Here is a 15,485-nt window from a genome sequence, read left to right on the forward strand (position 1 = left end):
CAACCAGCATGACTGGGTTCTCCATAAGGAGGACATGACAAAAGTAAATCCCAAACTGCCAAGGTGAGTTCAGAGAGAGGGCCCCCCACCCCTGAAAGTCTAGCTGAAGGCAGGTGCAGCGGTGGGGCCTGGGGAAGGGTTAGTGGCCACACAGCTGCCTTCAGGAATCAGGAGTTGGAGAGGACTCCCAGGTTGGCTAGGCAGGACTGGAAAGGCAGGCAGGCTTCCCTCAGTTTCAGACCAGGTGATTTCCAGGTTTTGGAATTAATTATTAATAGAAAAGGTCAGGTTGCATCAACCAAGTAAAATTGTAAAAATTGTTTTAAACTTTATATCCTCAAATCCCCAGAACTCTTTGTTCAAATGAAATCTTCTCTGGAAACCTAGCACACAAACCAAATGAAAGCAGGGCTGTTCTTGAAACAGTAGTGTGACCCACAATCCACTGCCCTCTGTGGGTCTCCCAGACAAACAGGAGCTTCTACTTTGTTTCTGTAACAGCTAACAAGCCATCGGTGGGCTGGGGCCTGCTATTCTAATAAATTCCTTGAGGGTCTTGTCAGAATGTTTAGACCCAGAAGCATATCCAGAATTGAAATCACAAAGCTTGGTCAAACCCTTCAGTGACCACACTCAGTCCTGTCCATCATACTCAGCTGAGGCTATGCTCCCAGAAAGCTTCAACATTTTGTTTTGGGCCCAGTGTCTCCGATCTGCTCATTTCTCCTTTTACTCAGTCTAAGGACCACTGTCACGAGATGTCCCTAAGCGGCCACTTCATGGTCTTGGGGCTCCTGCCTCCTAAGCCACATAGCTGCCATGAAAGTGAAAGTTGTTCAGTTGTGTCCAACTCTGTGACTCCACGGACTATGCAGTCCCTGGAATTCTCTAGGCCGGAATACTGGAATGGGTAGCCTTTCTCTTCTCCAGGGAATCTTCCCAATCCAGGGATCAAACCGAGGTCTTCCGCATTGCAGGCGGATTCTTTACCAGCTGAGCTACAAGGGAAGCCCAGCTACAGCTGCCGTGATCTGCAGGAAAACCAGGTTCTGTGGAGGTTAATTCACTCCTGCGTCTCAGTGAGACGGCTTCTTCTCCTCTATCTCTAGATAGAAAAGCCTCACCTGATAGACACTGGCTTTACCTTCCTCCTCTGAGGGCAGGATGGTGCCTAAATGCATTTTCCAGTCTGCCCTGCAGCCAGGCCTGATCCTGAGTGGGGATGCCTTCCTTCTTCCCATCTTTCTGAGAGCTCGGGTGTGGATGTATTGACTTCAGTCCTGGCCACAAAGACAGGAGCAAACTGTACAGGATGGAGGAAGAGGAGGAGGAGGTGAGGGCTCTGACCAGTCAAAGCCTCGGTGGACAACCTGCCCACGGGAGAGAGAAGGAAACACTGTCTATTTAAGCCATGGTCACAGGGAGGCTCTTATTATAGTAGTCAACCTTTTCCTTGTAAACCTGTGGACTTATTTTTGGGAGGACACCAGTCTTCACCAGATTGCTTTCTAATCTGATGCTCTATGAATGGATCATAGATGGAGCAGATGTTTCTGAGTGACCAAAAGCCAGTTCTGACTTTTGCTTATGGACATAATGGAAAAACAGAATTGGATTTACCCTGCCATCTGACATAGCTAGAAAACCAGACAAAACACAGGACATTGGAACATGGGCATCACAGAATGATTCTTGGGAGAAGGGCCCTTTAGTGAGTGAGGGCTGCCATCACAGAGAACCACAGATGGGGCCTAAAAACCAGAAGTTTAATTTCCTGCAACTCTGGAGGCTGAAGGTCTGATATCAAGGTGTCAGCAGGACTGGTTCCTCCTGAGGCCTCTCTCCTCGGTTGTGTGGACTACCGTCCCCTCCTTGGGTCTTCACATGGCTCCCTCAGGGCGCCTGTGTCTCGATCTCTTCCTGTTGGATTACAGGCTACCCATATGACCTCATTTACCTCACTTACCACTTTATAGAGACATTACCAACAAAGGTCCGTCTAGTCAAAGCTGTAGTTTTTCCAGTAGTCATGTATAGATGTGAGAGTTGGACCATAAAGAAAGCTGAGTGCGGAAGAATTGATGCTTTTGAATTGTGGTGTTGGAGAAGACTCTTGAATCTTGAGAATCCCTTAGACTGCAAGGAGATCAAACTAGTCAATCCTCAAGGAAATCAGTCCTGAATATTCATTGGAAAGACTAATGGCTGAAGCTGAAACTCCAATACTTTGGCCACCTGATGCGAAAAACTGACTCATTGATAAAGACCCTGATGCTAGGAAAGATTGAAGGCAGGAGGAGAAGGGGATGACAGGATGAGATGGTTGAATGGCATCACTGACTTGATGGACATGAGTCTGAGCAAGCTCCGGGAGTTGGTGATGGACAGGGAAGCCTGGTGTGCTGCAGTCCATGGAGTTGCAGAGAGTTGGACACATCTCAGTGACTGACTGACCTTTTCACAGACCCTGCATCAAACAGGGTCACATGCTTCAGCTTCATTGCATGATTTTCTTATGTGTGTGTTGTGTTTATTAAGTTAAAAATATTTTGTAAATTTGCCTCTTTTTGAGCTGTAGGTTTTTTTGAAGTGTATTATTTAATTTCTGAATATTTAGTATTTTCCTGGGTATTCTTTCCATTACTGATAGCTAGTTTAATTCCATTGTGGTCAGAGAACATACTTTACACAGTTTCAGCCCTCTTATGTTTATTCATTGAGGCTGATCTTATGGTAAAAAAATCTTCTGTGTGAATGTGCTGTGTGCCCTTGAAGAGAATGTGTGTCCTCTCCTGGGGGTTGGAGTGACCTCTAAATGTCCATTAGATCAAACTGATTGATAGCGTTGTTTAAGTTTTCTTGAGCTTTGTAGATTTTTGTTGTATCAATTACTGAGAGAACCTTGTTGGCATTTCCTGTCACAGGGTGGGCTTATTCTTTTAACCTCTGTGGTATCTGCAGGTCTCAAGTTCTGTCAGTTTTTTCTTCAGGTACTTTTACTTATTAGGTGCAAAGACACATGGTCGATAGATTCTCCTGGTAAATCGGCCCCATTATCATTCAGAAATGACCCCTTTATCCCTATCCCTATGCAGGTCCTTGTTCTGAATTGACTTTGTCTTGGTTATGCTCCCACTGGTGGCTCAGAGGATAAAGAATCTGGCTGCAATGCAGGAGACCTGGGTTCCATCTCCAGGATGGGAAGCTCCCTGGAGGAGGAAATGGTAACCTACAGCAGTATTCTTGCCTGGAGAATTCCATGGACAGAGGAGCCTGGCGAGCTACAGTCCAGGGGTTACAAAGAGCTGGACACGACTGAGCGACTAACCCCTTTGGTTATGCTGCCGTTTTAGTTTTTGTCTCATTCATGTTTTCGGGAGATGTATTTTTCCATCCTTTTACTCTGTCTTCATATTTAAAGTAGTGTTTTAGTAGACAGTGTATAACTGTATTTTACTTCTAAAATCCAACCTGACAGTCTCTGCCTGTTAACATTGGAGTGTTCTGACTGGTCGCAACAATGTAATCAGATTTAAGTCTACAATCTTGCTATTGTTTTTCACCCATTCATTATTTCTTTTTTCTCCCTCTTTCTGCTTTGGACTTGTTATTTTTCTGTTTTCCTAAAATAAAAAGGAATTTTATTTCCTTTTTGACTCCAGGCATACTTTTGTTTTGAAATTTTGTGATTGCTTTGGGTTTACAATATGTATATTTAGTTATCATTGATAAGTCATTCTGGTGTTAAAGATACACATTATGCCTCTTCACTTGTTTTGTGAGCATTTTTATTATTCAGATATGCCAATTCTGCCCTCAGTCTCCAGGCTGCTGTTTTCGTGTTTTCCTTCTGTATGTGTTACAAAAGCCCATAGTCTGTTTTGATTTTGCTTTAAACAATTGATTATCTTAAAGCAGTTTAAAATATTTTTATATTGGAGTATATAGTTGGTTTACAGTATTGTGTGTGTTTTAGGTGTACAGCAAAGTGATTCAGAGATACAATTATATCTGTTTTTTCAGATTCTTTTTCTTTATATTACAAAATATTGAGTATAGTTCCTTGTGCTTTGTGGTAGGTCTTTGTTGGTTATCTATTTTATACATAGTAGTATGATATCAAAGCACTTTTTAAACTAGAAAAAAAGATTTTAAGTTATGTATTTACCATTTCCAGTTACTTTGTGTAAATTTGAATTTCCTTTAGGTGTCATTTTCCCTCTGCCTGAATCACCCCCTTTAACATTTCATGTCATCCAGGTGTGTTAGTGGTGAAATTTTTCAGCTGTTGCTTGTCTTAATATCTCTCTTTTGCCTATATTTTTGAAAGATATTTCTACTGGCATGGAATTCTAGGTTCTTTTTTTCATTTAGCATTTGAAAAGGTATTGTCTGTTGGTTGGCATTGTTCTTGATGAGATCTTTGTTTATTCTTAACCTAGTTTCTCTAGTAATAGGGAAAAACCTCTTAATAGAATTAACTTGTATTCTATGTTAGTCACTAAAGGGATGTTCACTATAAGCCCTAAATTCTACATAATGGCCCATCTCTGGGAACCCCACCTCCCAGGTAATGAGCAGTAAGCTAAAATACCTTCCAGGAACCCTCCTGACCAGGCCTACCTGTGAGTGACTATAGGAGGATGAAATTCACATGTTCCCTCTGGAGGCTGATGGGAATCTGGAAGTGTCTGACTTTATTCCCTCCCCTTTGGTATAAAAGGGGCCTGCATTCTACCGTCTTCTCAGTGTGCTGGCTTTCCAGATAAAGTCACTACTCCTTGTCCCAACAACTCGTCTCTTGATTTATTGACCCGTTGTATTAAGAGCAGGATGAGTGCGAACTCGGTAACACCACCATTCAGACTCCTTGGAGTGTCGAAGATGTTTCCTTCTTCAGGCATCTTTTTTTTTTTTAATTAGTTAATTTATTTTAATTGGAGGCTTTTTACTTTACAATATTGTGGTGGGTTTTGCCATACATTGACATGAATCAGCCATGGGTGCACATGTGTCCCCCCATCCCGAACCCCCCTCCCACCTTCCTTCCCATCCCATTCCATCCCTCTGGGTTGTCCCAGAGCACCAGCTTTGGGTGCCCTCCTTCATGCATTGAACTTGCACTGGTCACCTGTTTTACATACAGTAATATACATGTTTCAGTGCCATTCTCTCAAATCATCCTCCCTTGCCTTCTCTGACATAGTCTAAAAGTCTATTCTTTACATCTGTGTCTGTTTTGCTGCCTTGCATATAGTGTCGTCATTACCATCTTTCTAAATTCCATATATATGCATTAATATATTGTATTAATGTTTCTATTTGACTTACTTTCGCTGTATGTAATAGGCTCCAGTTTCATCCACCTCATTAGAACTGACTCAAATGCATTCTTTTTTTATAGTTGAGTAATATTTCATTGTGTATATATACCACAGCTTCCTTACCCATTTGTCTGCCGATGGACGTCTAGGTTGCTTTCATGTCCTAGATGTTGTAAATAGTGCTGCAGTGAACATTGGGGTACATGTGTCTCTTTCAATTCTAGTTTCCTTGATGTGTATGCCCAGCAGTGTGATTGCTGGCTCATATGGCAGTTCCATTTCCAGTTTTTTAAGGAATCTCCACACTGTTATCCATAGTGGCTGTACCAGTTTGCATTCTAACCAACAGTGTAAGAAGGTGCCCTTTTCTCCACACCCTCTCCCACATTTATTGTTTATAGACTTTTTGATGGTGGCCATTCTGACCAGCATGAGATGATACCTTGTGGTAGTTTTGATTTGCATTTCTGTAATGAATGATGTTGAGCATCTTTTCATGTGTTTATTAACCATCTGTATTTCTTCTTTGCAAGCATCTTTTTAAAGCTAGTATTTTTCCCGTGTGGAGTAACATCTTAAACACTGTAGTCAACAATTCCGCAGGGAAATAGGGAAAGGGGAGTGAAAACGAAATCTGGGGCAGGCCCTGGCTTTGATTCAGAGGCTGCCTGCCTTCCGCTCCTGTTCTCTGACATGAGGGACTTGATAAGCTATTTCCTGATGCCCAGGAACGTGACCCTCAGCCCACTGCTTCCTGGAGACGTTCTTTCTGCGCAGCAGCCTGTGTTGATGCATAAGACGTTCAGAGACAAGTATTGTGGACAGAAAGCTTCACTGTTCACTTGGAAAGACTCAGAAGTGCCAGGTTTCCTTTGCCCAGCATGGCCACCATCACAGGAGGAGACAGGTCAGACCAGACTCTGACTCCTGTTCCACCTCCATGAGCGCAGGTCTCTCTTCCCTGGACCTCACCTCACCCTCTTTGCTGATCCGTCTGGTGGGGCAGCAGCACAGACTGCTTGCTTCCCAAAGTTCAAAGAGGAGCCCAAGAGTCTCGAGAGCTACTGGGAGTGGGAGGCCCCAGAAGGAGCAGCTGTAGAAAGCCATGAGGGGCCGTACAGTGGGCGGTGCCCTGGGGTGGTTTACTTGTTTGGTCAGCTCTTCCCTGGGAGCCCGGGCAGGAGAACTGAAGGTCTGGGACCACGCGGCTCTGTGGTGGGTGACCCCAGCCTGTGGTGACTCTGCCCACACAAGTGACAATTTCCCCACAGGCAGGAATTAAAGCAGACTGCTTGGGATTCCCTCACAGAGGCACAGGCCATGTACAGGCACCCGGGATCAAGTTGGCCTTGTGGAGGACCTTGACTTTGAACCACAGGTGGACAGGCCTGGGGGCAGCAGAACCTGAGCACAAGCCAGTTAATGAAGGGCAGTTGTCGAGGCCATACAGAGTAGGCGGGACAGAGCTGAGGACCCAGCTTCAAGAGCTGAGACTCTGCTTAGTGAGAACAGAGTGTCAGGCACTGAGCCTGCCCAGTGGCCAGCCGCATTCAGTCATCAGGTGGGCATCTGTGCCCACGACCCTGTGGACTCCTGACCCCAGTGCTCAGTGCTCTGACCACTGCTTCAGGTGGACTCGCTGCAGACAGAGCCGTGTCACCTGTGAGAACTGAGATCATCTTAATTTTTTGCCTCCAGAGGTGACTGCTGGCTCCAGTGATGTGTCTAACAGAAGGGATGGTCTTGCCACTCTTCCTTGCCTCCAGCCTTAAAGTGTGATGCCTACTCTGGGTTGCTGTTTGTGGGTACCCTTTATCAAATTGAGGAAGTTTCCTTCTATTCAGTGTTCTAAGAATCTTATCTTTTTAAAAAATATTGAAGATGCTACATTTTATCAATATTTTCTGATTCTACAGGGATGACCATATGATTTTTAATGTTCATGCTTTGAGTTACACTGGTTAATTTCCTACTGTTAAAACATCATTGCATTCCTGGATATTGGGAACTGTCTTTTTAAATACATTTTTCTGGATTTAGTTTGTTAGTAACCTGTTCAGGATTTTTGCATCTTTGCTCATATACGAGATTAGATTATTCTGTCCTTTCTCAGAATGTTATTAGGCTTCATTGTTAAGGTGTTAGGTTGCATGAGTTTTACAGACTTCTGTAGCCACATCATCCCCACACACTGTAGACCTGAGGCACCTGCACCAGCTGTTGGTTTCTTCCTGCTCCTGAGTCCAGGTTGCCCCCCAGCAAGGCTGTCTTCATCCTACAGAAGTGATGCCTTCTATAGAGAATATAGCTGAATAGCGAGGAGGGCCTGGCAACCCACTGCAGTATTCTTGCCTGGAGGATCCCCGTGGCCAGAGGAGCCCAGCGGGCTACAGTCCATGGGGTCACAGTCAGACACAACTGAGTAATTAAGAACAGCACAGCACAGCTGCACAGCAGCTTTTGGTTGAATGCACATGATGTACCTTTACCTGTCAGGATGGAAAACTTTAATCCTTTCTTGTAAAGTGACATAGCTGATTTTAAAAAACTTTTGCCTAAAAAAAAATTTATTGTGATTACTGGTTTGGGCCTAAATCTACCATATTACTAAATGCTTTTTGACTGTCATATCTGTTTTATTTCCTTGTTTCCTTCTGGGTTATCATTTATCAGGCTAGTTTTCCTTTTGCTGGCTGGAAAGGCACTTTGTCACCACACTTACGTGCTCTTCCTTCCTCTCAGTTACGGTGCACGGGGATCTCTACCTGCTCCCAGTTAACACAAGGCCCTCCTACTCCATTCATCCCACTCTCAACTGGCATGCCACTGAAGTCTTGAACTTTAGTTCCCTCTGTATTTCTAGCTCCAGAGGACATTTTCAGGGTTTTACATAGCCATTATTCATTTAGGCTGATCCATGCCATTTTTTTTTTTTTACTATATATTCCTTTCTGCCTCAGTGTTATTTAAACACTACCTGATTATTCTCCTGTGCATGCTGTGGTAGGAACTACTGGCCTGGGCTTCAGTCTGAGTTTTCTTGCCCATGGCCTGGCTCATCCCTTATCACACCTTTCCCTCTACTCTGGATGAGTATCTGACTATGCATGTCAGACCTCTCCGTGACTCCTCCTGCTCAATGGGTTAGGTTTATGAACTCCTTGTCTGTTCCCTGCCTCCTTCTAAACCCCCACCCTCACTCACATCCTGCCCCTCATGTTTCCCCGATCCTCTGTTCACATCGAGCTGCTTCCCGGGGTGCCCAGGCTTCCCTGTACCCAGGTCACCTTCTTCCCCTCCTACATCTGAAGCTGCTTCAGTCCTTCAAGGCCAGTCACCTCGGCGCTTTCCTGTGCTCCCTGGGCAGGAGCCTTTCTGAGAGAGGCTGCTCCATAGGGGCCTCATCAGTTTGTGCCCCCATTTCCTGTCCAAATAGGAAAACAGGACTTAAAACAGTTCATCTTCCAGATAGGGGTAGTAATCTTCCACATGATGCTTGGAACCTAGAATCAGAATCTGTGTGAAAGAACTTAAAAATGCAGTCCTTGGTACGAAGGTTAGTGGTTGGCAGTCAAAGACAATTATGTTTCAAATGCTTTATAAAAAAAATAATAAAACAGGTCTAGCAGTCCAAAGGGTCGCTGAGGGTGGGACACGACTGAGCAACTTCACTTTCACTTTTCACTTTCATGCACTGGAGAAGGAAATGGCAACCCACTCCAGTGTTCTTGCCTGGCAAATTCCAGGGACAGGGGGAGCCTGGTGGGCTGCCGTCTATGGGGTCGCACAGAGTCGGACACGACTGAAGTGACTTAGCAGCAGCAGCAGCGGCTTTATTTTATTCCCTGAAATTTATTGCTTCAAGCATCAGTGGATAATACCTCACTCTGTAACCTTGGAGAACTAATATGCTTTGTGAGAAGCTGAGCTTCATCCAGGCAGACCTCGCTGTATTGTGCAGGTGTGTGTTCTTTACACACTGAAGGCATGTGGCAGCCCTTCGTCAAGCAGGTGTGTCCGTGCCATTTTCCCACAGCATTTGTTCACTTTCTGTCTCTGTCACATTTTGATAATTCTCATAATGTTTCAAACTTATTATATTTGTTATGATGATCTGTAATCAGAGATCTTAATGTTACTACCACAACTTGCTGAGGGCTTGGGATGGTTAGCATTTTTTAGCAACTGAGTATTAACTAAGGTATGTGTATTGGTTTTCTTAGATATAAGCTACTGCACACTTCACAAGAATACTGCACAGTGTAAACATGGCTTTTGTATGCACTCCAAAAACAGTTCATGTGACTTACTTTATTTTAATACTCACTATATTGGATAGGTGGTCTGGATCTGAGCCTGCACTGTCTCTGAGGTCTGCCTGTACTGTAGTTGTTTAAACAATATTTTTTCTTTGCCATGCAGCTCTTCTAAAGTAGAATCTTACATGGAGTCGCAGATACATGAAGCAAGTACAGGACTCGCACTGTGGGCATGCACATGTGGTGAGCCTCCTTCACAGCAGCATCACCCGCAGCACAGGCGCCAGCCCTTCTGTTCAGCCCAGGGTCTGAGGTAGGTGTCCATGATCTTTTCAACTAGGAACTTGAATAACTTTTTGTAAGATGCCAACAACCACTCTGGCACTTAAAAGTAACTTTATTATGGTTCAGGATAGCTGTTTATACACAGTTTGATATAATAGGCTACGAACAACCCCCACTCGCGTCAGGTCACTGAGCTTGCCGCGTCGCTCCTGGGCTAAGGCTCAGCGCTGCAGCACTGGCCGGGCTCGGGAGGCCAGGCTACCTGCCTGCGAGGACTCACCGGCTCTCCTGCTCCCACCTTCCAGAGGCTGGGCATTACTGATCCTGAGAAAAAAGTGCAGAGCTTTTTCTGTGATACTTATAACTTATGTTACTAAAGTTCTAAAGGGCTAAGAGACATTTGTGAACTTTAGATTAAAAAATGGAATTTAAAGTGTTGGTCCGGATAAGCTGTGCTACAAAAGGAAAGGTTTCTGTTGCGACTTAAACAGAAATTCGTGAAAAATACACTGCTCAGAATCTGACATGTGCCATGTAAAATACTCTGTTGTCTGAGAAGTACTGATCATCCACCCCTGTTTTAAAATAACTCAAACATATAATTAACTAGTTCTGATAAAGTGTTTAAGATCAATATGCAAAAAGAAAAGTTAAGGTGATTTAAACACAGTTTAGTAAATATGTAGATACATTTTATTTGTCAAGAGTAAATATCAGTTTCATTTAGAATATTCAGGTACAAAAAGTGAAAACTTAATGAATGTTAAGAAAAAGTTAGAAACCATTAAATTGTTCTGCAAATGCTAAGGCACTGAATTCAAATATGCTTTACAATATGAATTACCTAAATTTTTATCTTTAATATTCAGATGTTCATAGCTTATTTTCTTAAGAAATATTTTTAGTAAGATGATATAACTTTATTTACCCTAGAAGACAGTTTTAAACAATTACATAATACAGACTAATGCACACAGTGTGAAGACACCCAGTTCTAAAGTTACTTAGCACTAGAAAAGGGCTTATTTACCTGAGTGTTTCTGCTCTTAAACATATCACAACAACACATGGACCACAATGCTGAAGCACATATTATGTAATCTGATACAAAAGCTTAGGATCATGTTTCCAACTGGATAATTATATCAAAACTTTAAAAGTTTTGAGCTGCTGGAGTTTCAGGTACATAATACATTTTAAAACATATTCCCCAAAGTTTACCTTTACATACCTTTGGTATGTACACAAAAGATTCATCTTGGAATATATATGCAATCAGAGCCTAATATATATGAGTCCTGTATTTTCAAAGCCACCAACAGACACTCTTGTCACAGTATAGTGACAGGCAGTGGGCAGCAGGGTAAATTATCTCAATTCATCACAAACTTATCTTAAACTACTAACAGTGAATAAGTAATACCATCCAGTCTGGCTTATATATTGACCTCATACTTAAAAGTATTTTCCCATAAATGGCAGTAACTGTGGCCATTTGCCAGATAAAGAATAAGTAGTACAGCATAAGTGATACATCAAATAAAAACAGCAAGAAAATCAAAGCATAATTCTAACATTTTAATAGCTTTTGCTTGTGATGACCTTCTGTGATCTGGAACCTTTGTTTTACATAAAATTGGAGCTGGAAAGAGAAAAAAAACCTTTTGTTTGGTACAATAGAAAACCATATAGGAAATAAAAATCACTTCTTTTACAAAGTTTTTACAGATACACATCTAGTATATGATAGGAAATCTAGCTGTGGGACTCTGGAAAAGAAAAAACAAACACCAACATTTCTTGAGGGTAAATTTTTCTGAGCTCGTAAACTGTGGGCTTGGCCCTGATTTTGCGAACAGCAGCCCATACCTTATTTTTCAAGTATGGAATGAAATGGGGGAGTCCAAGTCTAGTAAGACTAGACTAGACTAGTCTAGTAAAACTGGACTAAGTCGAGATGATGAGAAGGTGAACGGCCCCTTAGTTTTATAATTCAAGACACATTGAAAAGAAGTCATAAATTATATGTAAACAGTTGGCCCTCTGGATCTGGGGGTTCCACATCTGAGGATTCAATTGACTGAGGATCGAAAGTATTTGGGAAAAAAATTCCAGAAAGTTCCAAAAAACCAAACCTGAATGTGCCACTTGCTGGCGAGTGTCTACCTAGCACTTATATTCTATTTGCATTGTATTAGGTGTTAGAAAAAACCTGGAAATGATTTAATACGTACAGGAGAATGTGCATAGGTTCTGTGCAAAAACTATGCATTTGATATGAGGGACTTGAGCAGCAGTGGATTTTGGTGTCTTCCTGGAACCAGTCCCCCACAGATAATGGGGTGGTTTATTTTTTTAAATTCAGTGTATTCATTTTTTTTTCACAAATAACTGCATGCCTTTTTTGTATCAGGCACTGTTCTAGGAACTGAGGGTGGATACATCAGCCAACAAAACAGATCCACTCCCTGGAAGAGCTTATGTTAAAAGATTATACATGAGAATTCCTTCTTCCCACAAACCTAACATCCACAGGCCAATTAAATGGATTTAACTCTCCATAGTTCAAAAATGGAAAGCTATCACAGGCAATGTTATATTTTCCTAACTTTTTGAAGGTGACTTATAAAGAATTCTGACAATACCGGTTTGAAATACAATGTGGTGATAAAAGAAACCCGAGGACTGCCTTGTGAGGCCCAGGAGAATCTGAGCTGCCACAAGGCGGGCTGGATGCTCAGCAGAGCGTGCAAATAGGCAAAGTGAGGAGGACATTCAAGGGGGAGAAATACAGTAAAAAAATACAAAGGAGGGAAAACCACCTTATTTTCTAAGACTTTGGTTACACTGATTTTAACACATACCCCAGATCTACAAGCCTTGGCGCCATCCTCCACCTGTTATCAAGGCCGCCCTGGCGCACGGGGTCCCTCTCTACCTTCCTCTGCATCTTTACGTCCACCAATCGTTTCACAAGCTCTGACATCAAAGCACAGGAGTTCCAATCGATAGCCTGGTTCCCTTATCAAAATAAAAATTCTCACAAAATCATTAGCGGAATTTGTTTAAAAGAAGTAAACCTAAGAATTAATTTTTTATCAAGTATTTTCTTATGTCTCTAATTTCCCCAGGAAAGTATATAGCTTCTGTCAGGCATGAAAGTCGACAGAACTGACAGGTCAGTGGTTACTAGACATGTCCTGGAGTGGACAGTGCCCTCAGGTCACAGACCCTCACACGTTTTGGCAAATTTGTGTTGTGTTCACTCACACATTCATGCAAACATTCACTCAGATGTGTACAGAGCACTAGACACGTGGCAGGTGCCCTTCTATCTGCTGGGGAATCCGCACACCAGGAGGGACCAGGGCTCTGCTCTCAAGGAGCTTTTTGTTTCAGTGCAGGAGACAGAGGGGAATAAGGAGACAGGGCAAAGAGCCATGAAGAGGGGGCACTGAGGCTGGAGGGGTCAGACCAGGGGAAGGGCTTACTTCTTGCGGTCCTTGTCCTTCCTCAGGTTGCTGCCTGGGGTCATAAAGGTCTGGTTCTGGTATATCTCAGAAGTAGCTTTCTTCTTGGAGAAAGCCATGATTTCTTCTTCCAGAAGTCTTCTCTTCTCTTCCAGCCTCAGCTTCTCCTCTTGGTGGACTCTTTTAAGGTGTTCAAACTTGGCCTGGAGCTGTGAAGCCAAGTGAGATTCCTGCTGAGGATGCTGTGTGGCAGCACACACCTGCGCCTCTTGGCGCTGCAGCCCTGCTCAGGCTGCCTGCACAGCAACCAGGCAGATGTTCACACATGGAACTGCTTTAACAGTAACTGACATGAGCTCCCATGCAAAAACGCACAAGCAAAACAAAAACAGCCTCACAAACCTCAGTTTTTTAAACATTTGACCTCTTCTTAGAGTTTCTCTTTAGTTGCTCTACACATTTTCACCAAAAAGCCTCTTCAAATAAAGTTTCTAAAACTGTTATTAATAAAAGTGTGGGACATAAATTAGAGAATCGAGTTTTCAGAAATAGGGGAAAAAGTCCATCTTTTCCAAATAAATTTACCATGTACTAGTGAAATAGCTGTTGGTTACACTGGTGAACCTGTGTGGAAAGCAGTGTCAGTTTAAATCAAGAACCTTACAAATCTGTAGTGTTTTTCCAGTCATTCACCTTCTTGAAAATTAAATCAAACACTGTTGAAGATGTGTGTCACAGTCAGCTCTGTATCTGATTCAGCTGAGTGTGGATGGCACAGTCTTGTGGACTTAGTAAGTGAAAACACCCACCTATAAATGGGCTTATGCAGCTCACTCCCCAGTGGTTTAAGGGTTAGCTGCCCTCACCGTAGTAGGATCTACACCATAATTGAGGGAAAAAAAACTTTGTCTCTAAGAGAAATAACACTTTAAAATTCATTTATGCTAAATATACTCGATGCAGTCATTAAAATGAATTTTGCCAAAGTTTAGAGATTTCAGATTTCCCTGGTTTAATTGTTGTTTATCTGAAAAAAAAATCTAGGGACTTTAGCAGGTTCCTTATGAATCAGCTGTGTGCCAAGAATACAAGCACAGCATCTAGAATCTGCATCAAAAAGTCACTTTTTTGGGGGGATTCCTGGGTCTGGTTTCATTTTCTATTATTATTTTTAGCTCTGGGCAGCAACCTAATGTGTATACAAAAAGTAGGACTTGGTTTATAGAAAAGATGGCATATGATCATTGAGGAAATACTTTGCTAAAAACTAGAGGCTGAGGGCAGAGACAGCAGAGAGCTACGCTGCTTCCTAATAAAATTCGATATTCTGGATACAGAGCAGCTATCTACTGAGCCAGCAAACCTCACAGAAGAGTTTAGACAGAGACAGAATAGTGTTGAACAGGTGAGGTGAGGCCCAAAGACTCTTGTATTCCTGAGACTGTCACTTTCAGAGAGATCAGCACCTTAGCATCTGCATGTGCCTTTATATATATATATATATATTACATATAGCTAGGACATGGAAGCAACCTAGGTGTCCATCGGCAGATGAATGGATAATGAAGTTGTGGTACATATACACAATGGAATATTACTCAGCTATAAAAAAGAATGCATTTGAGTCAGTTCTAATGAGATGGATGAAACTGGAGCCTATTATATAGAGTGAAGTAAGTTAGAAAGAGAAACAGATACTGTATATTAACATATATGGAATTTAGAAGGTAACAATGATCCTATATGCAAGGCAGCAAGAGTCAAAGATGTAAAGAACAGATTTTTGGACTATGTGGGAGAAAGCAAGAGTGGGATGATTTGAGAGAATAGCATTGAAACATGTAAAATATGTAAAATAGATGACCAGTGCAAATTCAGTGCATGAAGCAGGGCATTCAAAGCTGGTGCTCTGGGACAACCCAGAGGGATAGGGTGGGGAAGGAGGGGGGTTCAGGACGGGGGGACACATGGGCACCCATGGCTGATTCATGTCAATGTATGGCAAAAACCACCACAATATTGTAAAGTAATTATCCTTCAATTAAATTAATTTAAAAAGTTATAAAGAGTTGGTGGAGTGGCAGCTCTCTGAGCACGTGTGCACCCTTATGAATTGGGAAGAAGAGCAGAAGGGAGGGTAATGCTTG

At 42.5% G+C, this 15,485-nt stretch overlaps 1 protein-coding gene and 1 long non-coding RNA gene across 10 annotated transcripts in view; one reads left to right on the forward strand and one right to left on the reverse strand.

Annotated features, from left to right (window-relative positions):
* Window positions 1-15,485, forward strand: part of LOC147363237 (uncharacterized) — a 31,101-nt gene that overhangs the window by 1,817 nt on the left and 13,799 nt on the right. Inside the window, exon 2 of the long non-coding RNA XR_015136852.1 lies at window positions 9,747-9,896. This is a non-coding gene — a long non-coding RNA (uncharacterized LOC147363237). The remainder of the gene's footprint in view (window positions 1-9,746; window positions 9,897-15,485) is intronic.
* SEPTIN10 (septin 10) overlaps window positions 9,963-15,485 on the reverse strand; it is a 50,268-nt gene continuing 44,745 nt past the window's right edge. For 3 of the 9 annotated variants that reach the window (XM_086326735.1, XM_086326732.1, XM_086326738.1), the window contains exons 10-11: window positions 13,360-13,547; window positions 9,963-10,192 (exon numbers count right to left, since the gene is read on the reverse strand). In XM_086326735.1, the coding sequence (XP_086182861.1) occupies window positions 10,090-10,192; window positions 13,360-13,547 (291 nt within the window). In that variant the 3' untranslated portion in view covers window positions 9,963-10,089. Of the gene's footprint in view, window positions 12,890-13,359; window positions 13,548-15,485 lie in introns of all 9 variants that reach the window. The other 6 variants (XM_086326736.1, XM_086326734.1, XM_086326739.1 and 3 more) reach the window with 2 other exon arrangements.

The sequence above is a fragment of the Bos grunniens genome, chromosome 11 (genome assembly GCF_055505025.1).
Source record: "Bos grunniens cultivar Pamir isolate PY7600 chromosome 11, Bosgru_T2T1.0, whole genome shotgun sequence".
NCBI lineage: Eukaryota > Metazoa > Chordata > Mammalia > Artiodactyla > Bovidae > Bos > Bos grunniens.